The sequence below is a fragment of the Bombina bombina genome, chromosome 2, assembly GCF_027579735.1.
Source record: "Bombina bombina isolate aBomBom1 chromosome 2, aBomBom1.pri, whole genome shotgun sequence".
Classification (NCBI taxonomy): Eukaryota; Metazoa; Chordata; class Amphibia; order Anura; family Bombinatoridae; genus Bombina; species Bombina bombina.
This window is the reverse complement of record NC_069500.1, coordinates 526,286,343-526,311,311: the sequence shown is the minus strand read 5'-3', so window position 1 is coordinate 526,311,311 and position 24,969 is coordinate 526,286,343. Positions and strand designations below refer to the sequence as shown.

Genomic DNA, 24,969 nt, shown 5'->3' with positions numbered 1-24,969 from the left:
ACTTTGTATATATGTTACTTTACATTGCAAATGTGAGGGCAAAATTGACTGAAGGTTTAAAGTATATGCCCACTAGTTTATTGACCTTTATGTTAATTCTGAGAGGCAAATCCTCTTCTTCGCCCACTTTTTAATTAAAACGTAAAACCAAATTTAAAGAAACATTCAAAAAACATATAGTACTTTTTTTTCTTTTTTTTGCATTATAAGACTATTAAATGGCAAAGAACAATTCAACCAAAACATATACAACCAAAAGTCCCTTCTTCTTTATAAATACTTGGTGGTCATTATATAACCTTGTCCATAACCCCCTGAGGGGACAAAATATTTTCTAAACAGCGGGACCCAACAGAAATCTAGATCTGAGTAAAAGAAGGGGTACTTATCTACGAAGTGGAGAGTAAGTTCCTGGTAGAAGTCGATTCGCCTTCTCTTGGGGCAGCTTCCCCATTCCTTTCAGGAGAGTCCGGTAGATTAAGGTCCTTGAAAAAGAGTTGGGGGTCTGACCCAGGCCTATAAATGACAGTCCTGCCGTTATGAATAACATTGATGGAGACTGGAAATCCCCATCTGTACTGTACTTTATGTTTGCGGAGGTGTGATGTGATGTGAGAAAGGTCTCGCCATTTCTGTAAAGTTGCTGGAGAGAGGTCTGAAGAAATTTGTATTTCCTCTCCTGCGTGGAATACTGGATGTTTCATTCTGGCACTCTTTAGTATGTCCTCCTTATCTTTGAAGCTGAGGAACTTCACTATAATGTCTCTCGGTGGAGCTTTAGGTGGAGGCTTTGATCTGAGAGCTCTGTGAGCCCTTTCAATAGGGATCTCCTGCGCGGCAGGGGATCCCTTAATAACCCTAAAGAGAGCCTGTAAATACCCTTCTATTGCCGGAGGATGAATTAATTCTGATATACCCCTGAATCTGAGGTTGTTTCGCCTACAGCGATTTTCCAAGTCCTCCAGTTTGTCTGTTAAGAAATGTAAGTGATCAGATTGGTTTTGTAGTTCCATTGAGTTGTTTTGCATGTTAGTGGCAATGACATTGTGTTGCTCCTCTTTTAAAACTCTGTTGTCTAGGGCACTCAGATCTTTTCGCAGATCCCCAAATAGATTCCTCATCTCTTGTACAACCCCTTTAATGTCCTCCTTGGAAGATAGATGTTGGATATCTTGCTTTGTAACGAAGGAAGGCGAAGGGGAATCATTTTGTGCAGAAGGGGCTGGCATAGGTGTTTGGGTGTCAGCCATGTTGTCTGGTGTAGTGATGAGTTTTGGTTCTGTAGGTTTGAGAAAATGACTGAGGGGGTTAGAAGCAGTGGATTTCCCAACTTTATTCTGCTTTTTACAAGGCATCACATTGGGAACTAGAATAGAGGCGGTAGAGAATATCTTTCTGTTGTAGATAGTTTGAGCTGCACAGCACCCTTATAATATGCTCTCAATACCTGCATTAATTCTTCTTCACTGGAAGGCAAAATACTCTGTGAACAGTGATGATTCTTATATCAGTGGATATTGTGGAAATCTTATTATGGTACAGACTTTTTCTCCCACTGTTTTAATGCCTGGAGAAGGAACAGTGTTTTTTGTTGGTAGACTGCAGGCCGATTTTTAACACCAATGTGGGATGCTGATTAAAATATATATAGGTGGGGAGCGCTGTTTAAAAGCTGCCTATATAGTTGTAAACGGTGTAGGCGTTTTGATTCTTTTTATAACCAGCTATGTGTGGATCTGGGTATTGCCTACTTACTTTTTACACTTATTCCCAGCAGAGGCAGTCCTTTGAGTCTGTGTTTGTTCCCCGCCTGAACCGTTAGGAAAATGGAGGCTTCCTTTCTATTAGTGTGTCATGGGAGCGGGTGTCCTCCCCAGTATTAGCGAGCCAGCTGCGGTAAGTTTTTTATCCTCTCCGATATTGGTATTTACCTCTCCGTGTCTGATTTAGTCCCCGTTTATATTAGGGCAGGATGCTCGTTGTTGTGGCAGCTCTTTCTCCGGTCTGGGTGTCAAAGCTCTCTGCTAGTCCACATGGCAGTCCGGTGCTGCGTGAGGATCTCAGTGTGAATCGCCGGGTAGTTTGTATATTTTCGCTGACCGGAGGGTTCCCCAGTTGTTTAGCTCATATGCTCTTTAGGATTTGGGTTGAGGGGAAAGGGATTGAGCCAGGTTTTAGTTATTTTGCTAACATGGGTATTAGGAGCCTATTCAGAAAGCGGCCATCTCCCAGCGTGGCCAGACTCCGCCCCCCCTGTAGTTGAGGCTTTTAACACTTTTTGTCCAGCAGCGCTACTGAGTTGCGCTCCTGACTCGGCTTAGCTCGCTCCACATTAATCTTTTTATTCAGAATGTGTAGTTATCTATGCCGAGTCAGAAAGTGCAACTCAGTATCACGACTGGACAAAAAGTGGTAAAGAGTCTGTACTGATGTGAAGCTGATCTGCTGGCGGGGACACTGGCTGAATGTAGCAGGGCCTGCAGCCAGGGTAAACTTGGAGCCCACAGCCCCCCGGGTACTTACCGCCATGGTTGTTGTCCTGCTACATTCAGGTGCTACCAGTGCTGCTGCCCTGGCCAGGGGAGATAGATTCCGCCAGTTCTATGCTATTGCGCTGCCATGAACCAATGAATGCTGAGTGGAATATGGGAGCAACTCAGTATCGCGCGCGCGGCTGATCAAAAAAAATAAAAAATCTAAACCAGTCAGTGTGAAGCTGATCTGCTGGCGGGAACGCTGTGACGTGTGTGAATGTGTGACAGTGTAAATGTAGCAGGGATGAGCTTGAAAGTGTGCACTTAAAGGGACATTCCAGTCAAAATTTAAATGCACATACATTTATTACATCTTTGAATAAAAACATATTTGCAATATACATGTATTGGCAAAAATGCTTCTAGTAAAAGTTATTGTTTTAGTGTTAACATTTTTCTCTGCGTGTGCATGTGAAGCATAGCTAGATATTGTCACTGCACCCACATTTTAAAAACTGCAGCTGCTCAGATCATCAGTGGGGCTTGTATCATGTCAGCAATTAACAAATTGAGTCATTACCAGATGGTACAAGCACCTTACGCTCTCTGAGCAAGTGCTATGTTTAAAATGCTGGTGCACGTTGCATACTTATATACACTTTTGAAACAGCTATAGCTTTTATTAGAAGCATTTTTTGCTAATACATGTATATTACAAAATTGCTTCTGTTCAATACCAAAATGCACCCATGTGGTTTCCAATTTTGGCTGGAATATCCCTTTAAGTTAACTTGTTACTGTTCCCACTTCCCTCTCTAATTCACAGGACACTGCGCATGATAACACACCATTCTGCTTATTTATGAACTGCAGCATAACTAAAATGATGATGAAATAAAAAAAAAAAAAAGTAAACTAAAATGATGATGAGCCTGTCAGTCTGCCGCGGCTCACCTGTGGATCTCTCACGGCACACTAGTGTGCCGCGGCGCACTGGTTGAAAATCACTGGTTTAGAGCATGTACCCATCCAGAATTTTAAAGTCCCCCTTATAAATTCCAGAGTTAAAGAAGGATTTTCATGACCCCCTTATACGGAAAAGACACAGAGCTCCCAAGATTTATGAGCAATATCTTGGTAAAGAATTCCATCTTGTGGCCACCTGTGCACAGGAGGAACAACTCCATAAATTGAGGAGCTGAACTATGATCCTTACTACATTGCATTAATTTCTCTTTATACAGTCTTCTTTTTCTAATTCTTTTTTTCTCTTGTAATCTCTGTATCCCCCCTCCCCTCTCTCCCTTCTTCCACCTCCTTTCTCCCTGGCTCGCAGCCCATCTCCTGATCAATATTTTATGATTTTGGCGGCCGTTGAATGGTGTTAAAGAACTTTAACACTTTAATTAGCTGAAACAGGAATAAATTCCCCACAACTGTCAATTTTCAGTATAATCGTTTATCTGGTGACACTGTGCCTGTCCCCTCACCCCATTCTCCAGTCTCTCTGCCGGCCTCTGTCTCTCTCATTCCCTGCTTGCTGCAGCCTCTCCAAATATTCTCTGTCTGTCAGTTTTTTTTTATCTTGCAATATAATTGCTCTATGGCTTTTCTGTCCTTATTATATGGCATTTGTGTCTGAGGCTATGCTTATGTACAGTGTGTATAGTGCATGTACAGTGTGTACAAAGTGCCTGATTGTATGAAGTACCACTGTATGTATGCTCTGAATGTTCAAATGTATTAACGCTAAAGGATTCTTTTGTTCTTTTTGCTGAAAATGGGTTTTCTTTTGGAATGTGAAGATGATGGGTAGAAATGTTAATTTGCCTTCAAATTGATTATGATAATTTTGTCATCTTCTACTCTGATAGGGATTGTGTCAAAAATAAAAAAAACAGGCATGACAATCAATGTTTAGGACATTTAATAATACAGCTTGAAACATGACACCTGTTGGGATCTTTTATATATGCAACAGCCAAAATAGTGTTGATCAAAATTGCATTTAGTATAGTGTTAACTTTATGTTTAAATTAGTATTAAGAAAGATTTATGATATAAGTGGTATTATGGTTATGTTTAGGAGTAACGCCTTAGAATCCCAAAAGGACTGAAGTGTATGGCTGTGTTTTGGAGTTGACATTCTAAATGCATCTATATATGAAACAGACAGTTTTAATTAGTGCTGTTTTGTCTCTGAAATGTTGATAGTAAATACCATCTTTCTGTATGTCGGTGTGCACTTATAGCGTATATATTACACCTTTATGAATAGACATTTTACCATGAGGCTCCTTGTTTTGTTACTGCACCATTGCATTTTAAATGTTTCCAGAGGTTGTGACAATTACTTAAAGGGACAGTATACACATATAACTGCATGTAATAGACACTACTATAAAGAATAAGATGCACAGATACTGATATAAAAATCCAGTATAAAACCGTTTAAAAACTTACTTAGAAGCTCTCAGTTTAGTTCTGTTGAAAAGGTAGTTGGAAAGCCCACTGCAAGTGGGAAATAAGACACTTCCCCCTCCCCCTTCTTTTGCATATGAAAAGACCCTTTACACAATTAGGAGCAAGCTAGAGAAGGTAGCTGACGGTATTCACATAAAACTTTGGGGCTTGGTTAGGAGTCTGAAAATCAGAGCAATGTTATTTAAAAATAAGCAAAACTAAACATTAAAAAAAAAAAAAAACTTTATGGGCTATATAAATAGATCATCTACAAAACATTTATGCAAAGAAAAAATGAGTGTATAATGTCCCTTTAAAGTACCATTGAAATGTAAATGTTCCTGCCCCATGTGACAGCCATTAGTCAATCACAGACTCACATATGTATACACTGTGAATTCTTACACACAGGAATTGTACATACAGTATATAAAGACTGTGCACAATTTGATAAAGGAAGTACATTTGAAAGTCTCTTAAAATTGCATGCTCTATCCGAAATATGAAAGTTTAATTTTGACTTTAGTGTACTCAATTGAAAATTAAATTCACCTTAAAGTAGTTATACTAAAATATATATTATGAAATAATATATAAATAATATAATATATTGATTGACAAAGTGTACACAAAATGACAGTTCTTAAAACTTTTAAAACATTTATTTTGTATTTTGGCCTTTTACAATTGCTTAATTCTGTTATCTGTAATTATTAACATTTTATTCAGGAAGACACAACACATAAAACTGCATAACCAATAATCAATAGATCTCTAAAGCAGTATAGGACTGTTGTTAGATTCCAAAAATACTTCGGATTTAAACCTTTTCATTGAGAGCTTTCATTCCCCATACAGCTTCCCTCTGTAATTAAACATACAGAGATCATATATATATATTATTATTATTATTATTATTTTGGGTGCTACTGCAGTGAAAAATTCATATTATTAGTATTATTATTCTTTATTTATAAAGCGCCGACAGATTCCGCAGCGCTGCCCATGGGTACAAGGATAACAGTACAGTGGAGAAACAATGCGATAAGACACAAAATTTTACAGACAAAAACAGGGGGAATTGAGGGCCCTATTCCCGTGGGAACTTACAATCTAGACATATTGTAAACTAACATATGTACACCCACATAGCAGCACAAACATACTTTCACACTTAAACAAGATTCGCCTTTTCGGCAGTCAAGACTTTTTATCAGTGAAACCCTAAAGGCAGCGCAAAACTGGAATTTAAATTTAAAATATTTAGAGCTTCAGATTTGTGTAGCCCCACCCCCTAGCAACAATTCTGTAGTACTTTGGTGGCTAAAAAACTTGTTTTGAACATAGTTTGAGTAACTTCACAGCACTTATAAATATTTGACCCCAGCATATGCGGCAGAATGTGGTTTATGTTGGATTAGAAATGTTTTCATCCACATTTTGTAGATCTAATAACACATTTTGTGTTTTCAGTAAAAATCATGAACTCACCAGAAGTTACTTCAAACTTAGAAACAGAAGATGAGAACAAATCTACACAACAAGGTAAGACTATGGTGCCCCCATCTGTCGCTCTTGTGCTCTTTAAAGGGACAGTCTACTCCAGAATTTATATTGTTTAAAATAATTGATAATTCCTTTATTACCCATTCCCCAGTTTTGCATAACCATCACGGTTATATTAATATTCTTTTTACCTCTATGATTTACCTTGTAATTAAGCCTCTGCAGACTACCACCTTATCTCAGTTATTTTAAAAGACTGTGCTGACTCTTAAAAGACTGTGCTGACTCTTAAATAACTCTCTTTAATAAGAGGCATTTTTTTTAACAGTTTAGAAATCAGTTTGAGCCTACCAAGGTTTAGCTTCCAGCAAAGAATACCAAGAGAACAAAAAAATTTTTGCTAAAAATTGGAAAGTTGTTTAAATTTGCATGCCCTATCTGAATCATGAAAGTTTAGACTGTCCCTTTAACATCTGGATTCTTTAGACTCACCCTAACCAATGACTTCTTAAACGTCCCAGCTCTGAGCCCTCTTATTGTTTCTATCACATTAAATATAACTAGCGTTTTTATTCTTCTGCTCTCTTCTTCAGCCTCTGTACAGGATGAGCCAGCAAAGACCAACTGTGAGACTGATGGCGAAGGCACTACGGTATGTGGTGTTATCTCAAATGCGTCACACAGATTCTTGGTTGCAGGATCACAGATAGACAGACAGACAGATAGACAGATAGACATACAAGCATTAATATATAGACAGATAACATGTTAATATATAATAATTTTTAATTGTACTCTTCTGATGTGTTTAAATTTAAATAGCTTTTCATGCAAATTAAAACATTTTTACAAGTTTAAGTTCATATGCATAATATTTTTTATTTTATTGCCCCTTTAATGAAATGCCTTGTTTTTGTCATGAAGTCAATTACAGAAATATACAACATTTTTAATAAATTAACTCTGTATATTTTTTAATTTTACCATACATGATCATTGTTAGTAAAACACATATAAATAGTAAGATATGATTGATATCAGCTAAAAGACATTAAAAACTAAATAAAATAAGGAAATTTCAGTTTCTTAAAGGGACATGGAAGTCAGTATTACGCTTCATGATTCAGACAATAAGCACAATTAAAAAAAAAAAATACAAGTTAATTCTATCAAAAGTAACCCTTCCTCTTTATACAGTAGAACTGCATAATCAACCTTTACAAATGCATTCTTTGAATTTGAAACAAGTAGTCATTTTTTATTATATATTTTCCCTGCCCCCTGTATCATGTGGCACCCATCAAGCCCTCAAAGATTTAGCGAGATTTCTCTCCATGCTGGCGAGGTTTTCATCATAAGGCCTTAAATACTGGGTTTTGGTATAAAGACAGAGCATTTATGTGTGTAAAATGTGATTAGATAAGAAAGTCTGATCTCCCTACATATCTGGCCCATTTTAATGGGTTAGGGTTTCAAAGAGCAAAAAAAGATATTTCCTATACAAAAATTAACCTAAGGCAACAATTGTCTATACATTTTATACTCTGCAACTGGTATAAAAAGTCACTGGAAACACATTAAGTAAAAAACATTTTTACAGTGCACTGTTCCTTTAAGAAATAGCAAGATAAATCGTGAAAGTCAAAGAACTAGTACTATGGTCACATGGTCTATACAGCTGTGTCTATTCCATTTACAGTACACAAAGAAAATAATACACATTATAGGATGATAGACTATCTATTGATTTGTGTGCGTTTTCAACAGTATTGATTTTCAACCAAGAAAATCCTCATAAAACCGCCTTTCAGTTATAATCAGATTGAATTTTATTTTAATCATTTGTTTCACCTGCAAGCATTTCCTTCCTGTTCACAGGGTTTGCCATAAGGCTTGTGTTATTAATAAATCCCTGTCACCCTATAACAAGTTTGTATAAAACTGTACAATATCTATAGTACTTGATATGTCACTCTAAATTAAACAATACTTTAGATCTATTATCTCGTGTATGTGACCCAGTAGGTATTTCCTAGACATGTGCGTTTCGTTTCATTCCGAATCGAAATTCGGATGAATTTGTCAAACTTGGAGCTTCGGATCGATTTGAATTTCCGAATTACCCTAGCAACGAAACTAAACTAATCCGAATGCATTTGTAACGAATAAATCCAAATTAGTTTGGATTTATTCGTTACATTCGAATGGCCATGGACTAATCACAATTACACTAGTATTGTACAGTATATTAGGTAATATCACTCTGCTAGCTCTGTGCAGGGCACATTATGTAGCTGGTACTTGTGAGGTTGGTACTTAGGTGGGATGTGCTTTGTATTATATTAGTATTATGTACTGTATATTAGGTCATATACCTCTGCTAGCTCTGTGCATATTGTGTAGCTGGTACCTGTGAGGTTGGTACTTATGTTGATTCAGATGGGTTACACCTAATATACAGTACATAATACTAGTCTAATACACAGCACATCCCACCTAACACATATCAGACTTCTGAATTTACAAATCGAATCCGAACCGAATACATCCAAATTTATTAGAATCCGAATGAATCCGAAACTAATACATTCGAATGTATCAGAATTCGAATCAATCTGAAAACGAACTTCAAAAAAATCCGAATCGGTTTAAAACTAAACAAATTTTTCTGCCGCGCACAAGTCTAGTTTTTCCATTTTGTAGCCTTTTCCCAAAGGTAAAATTACAATTTGTGTTTAAGTCCTGTGTTTAAGTCCTTAATGTTTAAGTCTTGCAAATAGGTTAAATGCACAGTTAAAGTATGTTTCAGAACGGCAATGCGCTACTAGATGAACACATCTGGTGAGCCAATGACAAACGGCATATGTGCATAGCCATCAGGCACTGGCTAGCTCCCACTAGTGCATTGTAGCTCTTGAGCCTACCAAGATATGATTTTTAATAAAAAATACCAAGATAATTAAAAACTTTTCAATAATAGAAGTAAATTTAAAAAAATGTATGCTCTTACTTAACCATGAAAGTTTAATTTTGAATTTCATGTCCCTTTAAGAACAAGATTTATCTCAGTTAAAGAAGGGCTGTATAGTGAAGGAATGGCAGCTTGCTAGTGATCAGACAAAAGGCAGCCACTAATCGCCGGCTAGGTCCAGTAGTGCATTGTTGCTCCTGAGCCTACCTAGGTTTTGTTTATTTTCTTAGTATCCTTTGTTGAAAAGCAGGAAAGTAAGCGTGCACAAGTCTGCAGCACTATATGGCAGCAGTTTTGCAAGACTGTTATACAATTGCAAGAACACTAGATGGCAGCACTATTTCCTGTCATGTAGTTCTCCAGAGCTGTGCACGCCAACTACCTTTAAAGGGACAATTACATAAAACAAAAATATTTGCATCTAAGAGAGGACAGTTTCAAATTATTCCATTTTTTTATTTGCAGTACTAAGAAAACATTTTTATTTACAGTTTATGCTTGTGAGGTGTGTCACTGTGCACAAGTAGGGCATTCTGCTTACCAGCCAGTGAGTAGTCCGTCCCTAGGATCCCAATGTTCTTATTAGCTTCAAACCTGTAAATTAACTTTTATAACACAGAAATATGTTTGAATATTACTCTTTGATAGGCACAATAGAAAATGTATATATTATCTTAAATTCATGCATAGATATTGATATACTGATATAAGCACTAATAACACACTTTCCCCTCACAATCTTTTCTAAAGTGTTTATACTACTTACACAGCATGGGCAAGATTACATATGCTTTTGCAGGTGACACCGGTTTTTACTAGGTTTTGGTATCATATACAGTGCCGCATATAAATGCGGCACGTATATTTCACCCGTCGCCCGCAATTTTTCCTCCATAAGCTAACATAGAACCACGTGTGGTATCACATATTCAGCGCAAGGACTTACGTGGCAAAAATGGAGAAATTTTACTCCATTTTCAACTCGCCACACATAAGCAGGGGCAGCAAGACGCATGCACAATATCTATCTACCTGTCAACCGCCAACCCCCACCGCAATAACTAATAAACTATATTAACCCCTAATCCGCCATCCCCCACATCGCAAAACATCTAATTAACCTATTAACCCCTAATCCCCCAACAACGCTATATAACTAATAAAGTGATTAACCCCTAAACCGCCATCACCCCACAACGCAATATACCTTAATAAACTAATAACCCATAATCCTCCATTCACCCATATTGCAAAGTACCTATTAAATCTATTAACCTCTAAACCGCCATCCCCCTCCAACGCAATAAACTTAATTAACCTATTAACCCCTAATCCGCCATTAACACACATCGCAACAAACCTAATAAATCTATTAACCCCTAATCTGCCAACCCCCCCACAATGAAAATAACTAATTCAATTATTAAGCCCCCTAATCTAACACCCCCTAACCTAACACCCCCTAAATTATCCCCAATTACCTAAATTAAAAAATACTAAGTTACAAACAATTAAAATAAAAAAGCTAACATTTCTTAAAAATAAAAAAATAAATACAATTAAATTAATCTATGATTACAAAAAATAAAAAATTCTAACATTACATAAAATAATAAACCAAATTATCAAAAATAAAAAATTAAACCTAATACCTATGAAAATAAAAAAGCACCCCCAAAATAACCCCCCTAATCTAATGCTAAACTACCAATAGCCCTTAAAAGGGCCTTTTGTAGGGCATTGCCCTAAGTTAAACAGTTCTTTTACCTTAAAAAATACTAAGTCCCCCCTCTAACAGTAAAACCCCCCACTGGCGGTTTAGGGGTTAATAGTTTTATTTTTATTATTGCGTTGTGTGGGTTTGGTGGATTAGGGGTTAATAGATTTATAAGGTTTGTTAAGATCTGGGTTAATGGCAGATTAGGGGATTAATAGATTTATAAGGTTTGTTACGATCTGGGTTAATGGCAGATTAGGGGTTAATAGTTTTAATAGGTACTTTGTGATGTGGGTTAATGGCAGATTAGGGGTTAATAGTTTTAATAGGGACTTTGCGATTAGGGTGAATGGCGGATTAGGGGTTAATACATTTATTAGGTAGATTGCGATGTTAATAGTTTAATTAGGCATATTGTGTTGTGGGGGGTTGTCGGTTTAGGGGTTAATACTTTTATTATTAGTTCTGATGTGGGTTTGATGGCGGATATAGGGGTTTTACATGCGGGTTTATTTTTGGGAGGCGGTTAGACTTTTACGCGAGATTTTACTTTTTTTTTTATTTTCTTAGGCGCTGGCAGTTTCTAAAGTGCTGTAAATCACTGGCAACTCCAGAAATTTGTATTTACGCTAATTTCTGGACATCGCTAGTCTATCCGATTTATGGCACTTTATAAACTGCCGGCGGGGTTTACGTGATACCCAGATATGCAAGGTGAAATTACGAGGGGCGCGGGTTTCAGCAGTTGCGCTAAAGCTTGCGCCTCATATGTAATCTCGCCCCATAAATCAGAGTTGTTCTGTCTAGTGGGTTACTATGCAGCCCTTTAATACTTTTTTATCTGGCCATCTTTCCCATCCACTTCTGCTCCTCTATCTCTTTCAATAAACAACACACAAAATGCTCTCTGTCCTGGGCAATTTATGTCCGTTATCTGTCTGGATCCAATGTGTAATGTTTCAAAGTGCATATGCACATGTCAGTTGGTGGTTCTTAGTTTTCAAAATAGTTTTATTGTTTGTTTCTTTACACAGATCTATATATATATTTCTCTAAAATGTGTTGCCCCAAGAGTAAAAAAAACCAACAAAAACTCCAAAGTGGCCCCTCACATAAATTGATTGGACCCTCCTTGTATAGAAAATAGCTACGTAGAACAGAGAATTGCTAGTTCCATTGCTAGTTAGAAAGTGCACATATTAATGCTGGTTAATAGTAAAGATGTTGTTTTTTTGTTAAAACTAATTACATTGCTTAGGAGTTCCAGTGTTAATACTAGTTAAGTTACTTAGATAGTGTTACTACTAGTAACAGCCTCTCACTAGTCCCAGCATGTCCAGATTTCTGTCACATGTTCTGCATTAAACAGGAGCTGCAGGAAGTGAGACATCTTTCCCAGGGAGGGGGGTGGGCAGCTCAGGGTTAAACATGTGCCCGAGTCTGTAACACCCAGCAGGGGAGGAGATAGGAGGGGAAGAGGATTTGTTTACCAGCTAGGCCTAAAGAAGGAAAGAACGAGAAAAGGGAGAAAAGGAGAAAAAGGCAAGAAAGATAAAAGTACAAGAAGATTAGCTATTGTAGGAGTGTCACGCAGAGTGCAGGGGAGCTAGTGAAGGCTGTTGGCAGTGAAACAGTCACAACAAAGTGAAGTTTACTAAAAAAAAAGAGTATAGCAGAGCAATACCAGAGAAGGAAGACAAACTGTGAGGGGAGAGATTAGCACCAAGGGAGACGTGAGACAAGCAATCAGGCATGTGAGAGAGCTGAGGGGGACAGAACCAGTGCAGGGCCAGATACAGTAAAACGTAGGGCCCTACAGTAGCTGAATAGTGAGTGAGGTGCAGCTGACTGGATATGGATGATGAGTATTTTTTTTACAGAACGGTAAGTGCTAGGAAGGCTGAGGGGGAGCAGACCCTTGCACACACATACCTCAGCCATATACCCTCCCCACAGGTGTAGTGTATTACCCAGCACCACATTAACATGCATACTTAGATACCCATGTACATCTCATACACACTTTAGTATGTATATTACTGGTACATAACTTCTATGCATTTCAATATTCCATTCGCATATCATGGATATACAGAAACTTTAGTTACTTACATGCGAAACACCTAACCACTGATGTGCAAGAACTTTATTCATACACATACACAACCTCCATACATTTCATGTGTTTAGAACCTTTAGTTACAAACATCTAATCACCCAAGTTTGTAGCTTTCAATCAGACACATGAGGCTTCCAATTATACAGGCACAGAGCCTGCAATCAAATGTATATATTCTCTAATCACATACTTACAGAAGCTCCAGTCACACACATGCCTAGCCTTCATTTACATAGAGAGTTTATATAAAGTACATGAAGTGACAGATTAGCGTAATGCTTCACTTTCAGTCCACGCTGTATAAAATCAATACTTTTTCTCATACAAACATTTACATTAACTATGAATGTTACCTATTTTGCAGAAGCAATCCAGCATCTTAGTCTTGCTCTTTATTTTGTAATAGAAGGCCTGGTCAATACAGCTAATCAGAAGCTGTATCTTTTAAGCCATTAGGCCTGATGCCAAAATCAATCCCATTTTGTCATTCACAGTCTGTCACACTGCGCATGCGCAGTACAGCTAGCTCCAGCCTTTTAGACATCGAGGAGAGTAATGACCATGTGGTTTAATGGCTCAAATATTTCACCCCTGATTGGCTATGTCATCCCAGCCTTATGTTAGAAGTGGGGGAAAAACATATTTTTATTCAAAATATAAACATGCATATTTTGACAGGAAGTGATACACTTGAATCACATAGAAACAGAACACACACACACAATTGTATTAATGCAGAGTCTTATAACACATATAGAATCACTAATTACACATGTGCAGAACCTTTTATTATCTATCCAATCTCTATACGCCTGCATATTGAACCACTAAACATATGTACATAAATCCTCCAGTCACAGATACACTTACTCTCTCAAGAAACCTACCTAAACACTGAAGAAATTCAGTGAAGCACAGAGCCACCAATAACAAACATACAGGGGCCAATTTATCAAGGGCCAAATGGCCTCTGATGCCCCTGTTTCCGTGCGAGCCTTCATGCTCCCCGGAAACAGCAGTTATGAAGCAGCGGTCTTAAAACCGCTGGTCCTTAACTGGTCCGCCTGCTCTGAGGCTGCTGGCATCAATCCGCCCAATCTCATACGAGTGTCCGATTGGCCATGAATCTGCAGGGGGTGGCATTTGTGCAATGATAAATGCTGACAGCGTATGCTGTTGTCATTCATCGATATCTGTCAGACATGATCCGCTGAGCGGATCATGTCGGACAGACCGATGATAAATCGGCCCAATAGGGTTTAATTCAAGCACAAACATGCAAAATGTACACAACTTACAAGAAAACGCGTTAGCCAATCTGACACACTACACCCTTGTAGATGTTCCGTGTACTCTGAGGTCCTTTTTTACCTGTGTCAATAAAGTTTTTTTTATTTAATTTTTATTCAACACACGGACTGATCGCACCTTATTCTTGTGAATTATCCACAACTTACATGACCCATATGGATAGAGGCCCTCAAGCACATACATTATAATTCCCACTTCATTGCCTCTTGGTTTTTCTTGTTTATACCCTCCACACACTCAACCAGGTATATTTTTACTTTCTGACATGATCTTGCCTTCTATCTTTTTCTCTATCTGGTTAGCTATGTTATCAATATCCTATCTTTTAATCCCACTGGTATTTTTCATACAGGTTTTCTGCTGCCCCTTCTGTGCATTTGTTAGCCCCTCTGAAGAAACTGTTCACAGCCATGCTACATCCCAGCATTCATTGCAGCCGACATTCCGTTGTCCACTTTGCCAGGAACAGCTGACTGGAGCTGCGAACTTGAGGGGGCATCTAGGGCATGGGCACAATGTGATGTCTGAGTGTGTGGAGAAACTGCTGCAGGTGGTGAGTATATGCCACACACTTTATAATACATGCACACCATAGATTGTTAAGCCTGTCCTTAGCATACTGTGTAAGTGGATCTTAGTCCAAAATGTACCATCCTTGCAGGCAGACAAGTTTGCAAGTAGTGAACCTGTGCGCCTACTATCGCCACTTGCGATGTTGCACTGCACGGCAGAATTTTACATTGCACAAGAGGTTTCTTGTGAAAACCAGCCTCCTGCTCCGGCACAACCAATTGCACTAGAGCAGGGCATGTCAATTACCTTGAACGAGCGTGTGTCAGGGTGATTGATTTCACCACCTCTGAGGTGGCGGAGCGGAAAAAGAAGCAGTTTCTGTTTCTTAAATAGGTGACAGCAGGCTCGCTCATGCAAACCTGTTCCACATAGCCCAGAAAGCTGTGAATGCAGCTTCATAAATCTACCCCCTTAGAGTGGGGAGGTTCTAAGAGGTTCCTTCTACCTCTTAGTTTCTCTCCACTTGTGAATTTCCTTCACACAAAAAAAACCCAAATAATATTCCAGTCTCACCTTTTTGTATTTTTTTTTGTGGTCTGATATCTGTGCACAGCAAACATAATTTAGATACTTAACACTGGGTCACGTTTCAACACCAGTCAAATCCACTTGAAAACTTTTAATAAGGAATGTTAAAGGGACATGAAACCCAATTTTTTTCTTTCATGATTTAAAAAGAACATGCTATTTTAAAAAACTTTCTAATTTACTTCTATTATCTAATTTGCTTCATTTTCTTGCTATGCTTTGCTGGAAAGCATATCTAGATAGGCTCAGTAGCAGCTGATTGGTGGCTGCACATAGATGACTCGTGTGATTGGCTCACCCATGTGCATCACTATTTCTTCAACAAAGGATATCTAAAGAATGAAGCAAATTACATAATAGCAGTTGGAATGTTGTTTAAAATTGTATTCTGTATCTGAATCACGAAAGAAATTTTTTGGGTTTAGTGTCCCTTTAAGGTAACCAGTTCTAATTTATTGTCATTACAGGTAATCTCAGTTGACATCTAGTAATCGTTATCAGATATTCAAAGCTATCTGGTAATAAGTTACGTGCATACTAAGTGCAGTAAAAATACACCTTTTCTATTGTAAACATCTTTAGCATCACATCTTATCATTAAAGGTGAAAGATGTTGGATAAAGTGTTTTTTTTCCATTTTTCAATCTGGCTCATTGATCTTCCCTTCAGCCACTATTCCACTGGCCTAACTGGCACTCCATTTATTTATAACCATTCAATTTTAGATTGTAAGCTTGGGTACCTTTCAACATGCAATACACTTTGGTTAAAAGAGCATTTAATAATTATTGTAGCTCAGGGCAGGTTCCTCCCCTCCATTTGTTCTAGAACATTTACAAGTGTCATAAGTCCATGTGCAAAATACACCCTTGTATAGCACTGCTTAAAGGGATATTAAACAGTAAATACATGCTAGACATAATGTTGTATACAAAGCAAAGATTTGCCTTCAAATTATATGTAGATGTATATTAAAAATATAAGTGTAAAGGTTTAGTTTCTATAAAGTAATTGGTGCCGCCATGTTTGAACTAGTTTTCTGTTTTATTATTATTATTATTATTATTATACTTTATTTATGAAGCGCCATCATATTCCGCAGCGCTGTCTATGGATACAGTTCATTTAAATAAAACAATATAAAACTTCAAGTACACAGGACAAAATTTACGAACACATACAGGAGGAATTGAGGGCCCTATTCCCGTGGGAACTTACCATCTAGAAGGGTAGGGGGTTGAGAAACAGGAGGTGAGGACTGCAAGATTGAGAAAGATGTTAATACAGAGTTAGAGGAGGGAAATGTTAGGTAAGAGAAATATTATTGAGTTGGGTGGTAGACTTCTCTGAACAGAAAAGTCTTCAGAGAGCATTTAAAGGAAGACAGATTAGGGCAAAGCCTGACAGCACGAGGGAGAGTGTTCCAGAGGGTAGGAGCTGCACGACAGAAGTCCTGCAGTCTAGCATGAGAGTAGGTGATAGTCGCAGATGCAAGGAGCAGGTCATTGTTGGCTCTTAGTGGGCGGGCTGGAGTATACTTGATACTAGTTGATTAGAGAGGGGAGTGGTGTTTTTGAGCGCTTTGTATACAAGGGTGAGAATTTTGAATTTAATTCTGCTGTGTATGGGGAGCCAATGAAGGGACTCGCAGAGAGGTGCAGCAGACAAAGAGCGACGGGAAAGGTGGATCAGCCTGGCAGAGGCATTTAGGATGGATTGAAGGGGGAAGAGGCGGGAAAGAGGAAGGCCAGTAAGTAGGTTATTGCAGTAGTCAAGTCGGGAAATAACAAGGGAGTGGATTATTTGCTTTGTGGTGTGTACGCACAGGAAAGGTTGAATCTTGGAAATGTTACGTAGATGCTTGCGGCAGGATGTAGAAAGCGATTGGATATGGGAGGCGAAGGATAGATTTGAGTCAAGTGTAACTCCGAGGCAGCGGACTTGGGGCGATGGGGAAATGGTTATGCCGTCAACAGGGATAGAGCTTGAGGGGGGGATAAGAAGGAGCTCAGTCTTGGACATGTTAATCTTTAGGTGATGAGAGGCCATCCAGGAAGAAATACCAGATAGGCAGTCACTGACATGAGAAAGGACAGAGGGAGAGAGAGCAGGGGTGGAGAGGTAGATCTGGGTGTCATCAGCATAGAGGTGATATTTGAAGCCATAACTGTTGATAAGTTTACCCAGCGAAGAAGTATAGATGGAGAAGAGTAGAGGACCCAGAACAGATCCTTGAGGTACTCCAACAGACAGAGGCATTGGAGAGGAGGAGTCGCCGGCAAATGACACAGAAAAAGACCTGTGAGAAAGATAAGAGTGAATCCAGGAAAGGGCAGTGTCACAGAGGCCAAAAGAGCTAAGGGTGTGTAGGAGGAGGGGGTGGTCAACTGTGTCGAAGGCAGCTGAGAGGTCAAGTAATATGAGTATAGAGTAGTGTCCAATATTTTTAGCAGAGAGAAGATCGTTAGTAACCTTGGTAAGGGCAGTTTCAGTTGAGTGTTTGGGGCGAAATCCGGATTGCAGGGGGTCAAGCAAGGAGTTGGCGGACAGGAAATGGGTTAGGCGAATATAAACTAGTTTTTCAAGGAGTTTTTATGTTAGTGGAAGCAGTGATATGGGACGGTAGCTTTCAGGAGAATTAGGGTCGAGGGAGGTTTTTTTCAGTATGGGAGTGACTTTTGCATGTTTGAAAGAAGATGGGAATGAGCCTGTAGAGAGAGATAGTTTGAAGATGTGGGTAAGAGCAGGAGTGAGGGTGGAAGATAGGGAGGGTATTAGATGGGAAGGGATAGGGTCGAGCGGGCAGGTAGTGAGGCGTGAGGAAGATAGTAAGGAATTCATTCTCAGTGGCTGGATGGCAGATGCAGAGGGAGTAACTGGGCCTGTTGATGGAATATTGCAGGTTGGTGTTGGGATGTTGCTTCGGATAGTACGTGTTTTGTTTAAGAAGTAGTCTGCCAGGTCTTGAGCACTAAAGACAGATGGAGGGGGTGGAGCAGGAGGGTAGAGCAGAGAGTTACAGGTGGAGAAGAGTCGTTTAGGGTTTGAGGAAAGAGTAGCTATAAGAGAAGAGAAGTAGGTTTGCTTGGCTAAGTGAAGGGCAGAAGTGTATGAACGAAGAATAAACTTATAGTGTATGAAGTCAGGTTCATAGTGAGTTTTCCTCCAGACACGCTCAACAGTACGGGAGCATTTTTTCAAATAGCGTGTTTGCTGAGAGTGCCAGGGCTGCAACTGACGGCATGATGTTTTGCGCAGCTGGGGAGGTGCAAGTGTGTCTAGTGCAGAGGACAGCGTTTTGTTATAGTGGGCTGTTGCGAGATCAGGGCAGGTTACAGTGGAAGTGTGAGGAAGGAGATCTTGAATAATTTTTGTAAATTGGAGCGGATCCACAGCATGTAGATTTCTACAGGTGCGGGGGTGGGATGGAGCAGTGGGTTTAGCTATTGCATTAATATTATAGGTGACCAGGTGATGGTCAGAAATGGGAAAAGGGCGACAGGGGAGGTCAGATATAGAACAGAGGTAGGAAAATACCAGGTTGATGGAGTGTCCATCATGGTGGGTAGGGAATAGCGTGGATTGTGAGAGACCGAAGGAGGATGTGAGTGAAAAAAGTTTAGGGGCAGCAGGGGCAGACGGGTTGTCATTGGGAATGTTGAAGTCCCCAAGAATTATGGTTGGTATATTTGTAGAGAGAAAGTGAGGAAGCCAGGCGGCAAAGTTGTCAAGGAAATGGGAGGTAGGTCCAGGAGGGCAATAGATGACTGCCACTTTGAGGGAGAGGGGGGAGAACAGGCGAATGCAGTGGACTTCAAATGAGGAGAAGGAGAGAGATGGGATTGGAGGTAGGTACTGATAAGTTCCGGAGGGGGAGAGCAAGATTCCAACATCTCTGCTTGTGCATATAAAGCTGTGTGGAATCCCTTTTTTAATTGCCTGATTTTTATCTGTCCCTAATTGTCTTCAGCAAGGGAAACAGATAATAAGATAAAGGGTAACTTAAGTTCAAACATGGCCATTGCTTTGTAGAAACTCAGTGGAGTTTAGAAAACTAACAATTTAAATGAGAGGAAAATGGAAAAAAAAATAATGAAAGTCTATTGCAAAGTTTCTTAACTACACATAATTAAACATTTTATATTACAATCTCATATTGTTTTTTTTTTTGCAAGCTCTTCTTCCATCTCCCTGTTTCAAAAATCCATTTAATATATGGCACCCAGATAGGGCGCGTATCAGATATTAAACTGATAAGAACAGATACTACACTTGATCTTAGCCAAAAGGCCGAGAAGCGATTACAATCTCATATTGTTTAATATCCCTTTAAAATGTAAAAAAACAACAACTCTAGTGTAAATCTGTTGAATGTGTTGCGCATGTACACAGCCATTCTACTCAGGAGATTTGTTTTTTCCACAGAAACACTAAGCATAAAGAGTTTAATCTGCAGCTGGGGATACAAATGAGATTCAAAATGTCTTTATTTGATTCTTAAACTGTTTTAAACATGAACTGCTTTATGCCAGTACAATGCTGTAGGCCTAATACAATAGGATATGACAGGAATAGAACATCACTAAACAACTCATGGACTTGTTTCACATGTGACCGGCTTCAGCTTGTTGCCTAGTAAACCTGTTAACGGCATCTAGGTTCAGAATAGATTATGGTTTTTCATAAGGTCAAATAAATTAAAAAGGCAGAAATATTTTCGCTATGTGTAAACGCTGCTCTTTCATTTGAATGATATTTTCAAGGTGCAGTCACAAATGTATTATCGCTATCTCTAACAAGAAAGTGAGGCACACTGTAAAACACTTTGGACTAGATTACAAAGTTGAGCGTAAATCTGCACTCCCGCAAGTGTTTTATCTGCCCTCAACTTTTTTTTTTTTACCATAGCTTGCCCAGTTGCACACGAGGGTCGCATCCTCGCTCAGAAAAAAGACTTTGCGAAATTGAAAATCATTTTCCCCCATAGACTTTAATAGAGCCTTGTTTTGAGGGGGAAAAAATTATATAGCAGCCGCCAGCTCGCGCAAACACCAGCGCAGGATTGCAATGAGATATATGTATTTATTTCTATACATATGTATATCTGTATTTATATGTGTATATATGTCAGTAAATACATATATACTTATGTATAGAAATACATGCGTATATATTTATATACATACCTATTTATACATGTGTTCCTATGGATCCCTATGTAAAAGCAATTTTGCCCTATTTTTTCATATCTTTAAACCCTTAAAACTTTGTATTGCAATTTTTAAAATCATTTTTATCAGACAGTGTTATTATGAGTATTACTGTACTTTTAAATGTATTTTTGATGTGTTTTGTGACACTTTTGACTCGTGTAACAGTTAACCAGAGCTCTGAAATCCCGGTAATCATTCTAGTGTAAATCATGATAGCGCTCTCGAGTTTGCATTTCCTTTCAACTTGTAAAAGGGCGGAGTTTATCTTACGCTCAAACAGCTACAAAAACCCGATATCGCTTGTGCACAATCGACAGGGTGTCACTTGTAATCTAGACCTTTATTTCAAATAAATATACTGCAGCAACATTTTAGTACATCATCTGTCATTTCACCAGGTTTGTCCTGAAATGGAGCTGCTATCTTTGTATATTTATTAGGAATAACGTTTTAAAGTAGGAGTAATCTTTTTGTTAAAATTTGAAGACAGGAAACACCCATCAAGATAAGAGACTTTTTTTCTTGGGGGAGGGGTGGCTTCAATCAAGATTAAAGAAACAATTTGGCAATGCTGGGATCACGATTAAAGGGACATTGTACATGTACACTAATTTTTTCTTTGCATAAATGTTTTGTAGATCCATTTATATGGCCCACCTGGGAGTGTTTTTGCAACAATGTTTAGTTTTACTTATTTTTTAATAACATTGTGCTGATTTTCAGACTCCTAACCAAGCCCTAAAGTATCAGATGTAGACTGAAGTCTACAGATTCTTGCTATCTCCTGTTTGTGTAATCTGGCTTTTCATATGCAGGGGAGGAGGGAGTCTCTGCTTTTCCTGCTTTCCCAGACCCTTTCACTGGGTGTCCCAGCCAACCTTATCAACAGTGCTAAACTGGGAACTTCTAAGAATAAAGGTTTTATACTGGATTTTTAGATCAGTATTCTTCTTTATAGTAATGTCCATTACATGTAGATATTTGAAAACTGGTTTACACTGTCCCTTTAAGGCAGGAACATATATTTCAGATCTATGACCCATCACTGCAAGTAAAGGGAGGGGGTGTTAAGGGTTAGGAGAAGCCAATAATTATTTAAATGTATTTGTGAGGGGATAATAGCAGATGCAAGTTAAAGGGACAGTTAACACCTTGAGCTTTTTATATAAAATGTTTAGTTATACAGAATGAAACATCTTTGCAATATATTTTCATTATTTATTTTGTCTTTGTAATTTAGCTTTGACAATTGAGCAATTTCTAATCCTCAGAGCTTGAAATCCCCCCCCTGCTGACTTCTCAAGGCTAAGGGGCTGATTTATCAAGGGCCAAACAGCCCCTGATGCCCCTGTTTCCACGCAAGCCTTCAGGCTCGCCAGAAGCAGCAGTTATGAAGCAGCGGTCTTAAGACAGCTGCTCCATAACTGGTCTGCCGCCTCTGAGGCTGCGGTCTGCAATCCGCCTGATCCTATACGATCGGGTTGATTGACACACCCTGCTAGCGGGTGATTGGCCGCGAATCTGCAGGGGGCGGCATTGCACAAGCAGTTCACCAGAACTGCTTGTGCAATGTTAAATATGCTGTCTGCATTCCGTGATGTCTGTCGGACCTGATTACGCTACAGCCTATCATGTTGGAAAGACAATGATAATTCGGCCCCTAAGTTTGTTATATATCTGTCCCAAGTGTATTTATCAGATAACAACTGCAGAACAACTCATGTTTAATAACTTTACAACAGTGACTAGCCTTGTTGTCTGTGTGGGTGATTCCATAGGTGGTTCTTAAAGGGACAGTCTACTCCCCAAAATTTTTAGTGTTTAAACAGATAAGTAATCTCTTTTTGCAAAGCCCACATGGTTATATTAATACACTTTTTACCTCTGTGATTACCTTGTATCTAAGCCTCTTCTGACAGCCCCCTTATAACATGGCTATTTATTATCTATTGATTGCATTTTAGCCAATTAGTGCTGTGTCCTGCACAACTCCATGGCTTAGCAATCTCTTATAAAAATCTAATAAAAAATCATGTGATAAGAGGCTGTCGGTAGTGGCTTAGATTCAGGCAGAAATTTAGAGGTTTAAAGGGACAGTCAACTCAAAATTTGTTATTGTTTAAAAATATAGATAATCCCTTTATTACCCATTCCCCAGTTTTACACAGCCAACATGGTTATATTAATATACGTTTAACCTCTGTTATTACCTTGTATCTAAGCCTTTTGACAGCCCCCTGATCACATGGCTATTTATTTATTATCTATTATTATCTATTAACTTGCATTTTAGTTGTGTTGTGCAGAACCCACGGGCGTGAGCACAATGTTATCTATATGGCTCACATGAAGTAGCAGTCTCCTAGCAAACGTGATTATGAGGCTGTCTATAGTGGTTTGGAAACAGGCAGAATTTTATAAAGTATATTAATATAACAACGTTTAGTGTAGACTGTCTCTTGGTGGTCTCTTGCTCCCTCTCTGGTCTGGTAGCTGGAACAAGCTACATTCAGTCCAATGGCGCGATCGGACGTACTGTGACTAGCCAGCACGCCCACGAATAGTGCTTTGAAAATCCAAGACCCGCTCAGTAGATCCTGGAGCAGAGTCCAGACTAAAAAAAACTGTCAATACTTGTAAATTATGAAGTTACCTCTAAAAAATAATGTTATATAACATTATTCTGTACGTTTACTGTCCCTTTAAAGCCCTTGGCCGGCCTTTTTTTTCTTTTAACACCTGAGACCTCATAGCTTTGAGTCTTTATAGCAATTTTTGTTTTTTTCATCATTTTTATTAGATACTTTTTTATGAGTGTAATTGTACTTTGTAATACATTTTGTTTTGCGAAACGGTTAACCACATCTCTGAGGTTGAACTAACCCGATATGCATTAACTTCAATTGCGCACAAGCAATTGCGTTTACTTTCAAATTCTAATACTAGCGCAATTTAACCTGCACGCAAACAATTGCAAAAACCTGACTTCACTTGTGCACAAACGTTTGCGCTCCACTCGTAATCTGACCCTAAATGCGATATGCAAAACAGATGACTGAATGGAGGAGAGACAGTTATGAGAAAGTCACAGTACATTTTATATAATAGACCATGCAGAGGCCAGAATATTGTGGAGTGGGTTTTTGTAGCCGCTCCATACGTTGTTGTCAGAGAACTGCAGTCCCCATGATTTCTTTCTTTCTTTCATTTTGTTTGCATGCACTTCTAACAGGTTTAAACAGTATTAGGTGCTTCCAAATGAATATATTTGCACATTTTTGCATCTTGGGACATATAGCTGTGTGTTTTTAAAATACAGACAGTGTAATTCCAGCAATGTTTCCACTTCAGTCCCTAGTGATTAATGAATATGAATATATAACATATGCATTAATAAAAACAGAATCAACTATGTTAAGAAAATGTATAACATAATGAAATGCTATATTACCCTTGCCCCTGATTAAACCATGACACATGCAGTTTATTCAGCTTTGTGAATTGCACAGTGCAAACAGAATAAGTCCCTTACAAATATAATATAGAACTTGTAAGCAGACAGTGCGGGGTCAAACTAGCACTAGAATGTCCCCTTAAATATTCATGTTACCGTTTATAGATACTCAGTTGTAGACGCGCAGACCCATAGTGGACAGTAATGATCCCATGGAATGTTTTAAATAGTGATAGTTTTATATACAACAAACAGAATTCATCTATAAATTTAGCTCAGTTCGTGTTTGCTGGACTGTTCAATGTCAAACTATGTTTTTCAGGTGTTTGTAACTTTGGATTGCGTGAGTTAATTGCTTTGAGATCTGTCAGATTTGTCGCCACCCTCAGTGACTGAAAAATGCGGAAAACAAGTATTTTTAGAGTTATTAAAGGGCTGTCTGCTTGAAAATGTTTATTGTTTAAAAATACAGATAATCCCTTTATTACCCATTCCCATTCCCCAGTTTTGCATAACCAACATGGTTATATTAATATACCTTTTACCTCTGTGATTACCTTGTATCTAAGCTTCTGCAGACTGCCTCCTTATCTCAGTGCTTTTTAAAAACTTGCATTTCAGCCAATTAGTGCCAAAAAAC

At 38.6% G+C, this 24,969-nt stretch overlaps 1 protein-coding gene and 1 pseudogene across 1 annotated transcript in view; one reads left to right on the top strand and one right to left on the bottom strand.

Moving 5' to 3' along the window:
* ZFHX2 (zinc finger homeobox 2) overlaps positions 1-24,969 on the top strand; it is a 108,180-nt gene that overhangs the window by 12,583 nt on the left and 70,628 nt on the right. The window contains exons 4-6 of the mRNA XM_053702321.1: positions 6,411-6,482; positions 7,037-7,095; positions 14,914-15,114. Of these exons, the coding sequence (XP_053558296.1) occupies positions 6,411-6,482; positions 7,037-7,095; positions 14,914-15,114 (332 nt within the window). The remainder of the gene's footprint in view (positions 1-6,410; positions 6,483-7,036; positions 7,096-14,913; positions 15,115-24,969) is intronic.
* Positions 19,786-19,964, bottom strand: LOC128650580 (uncharacterized; annotated as a pseudogene).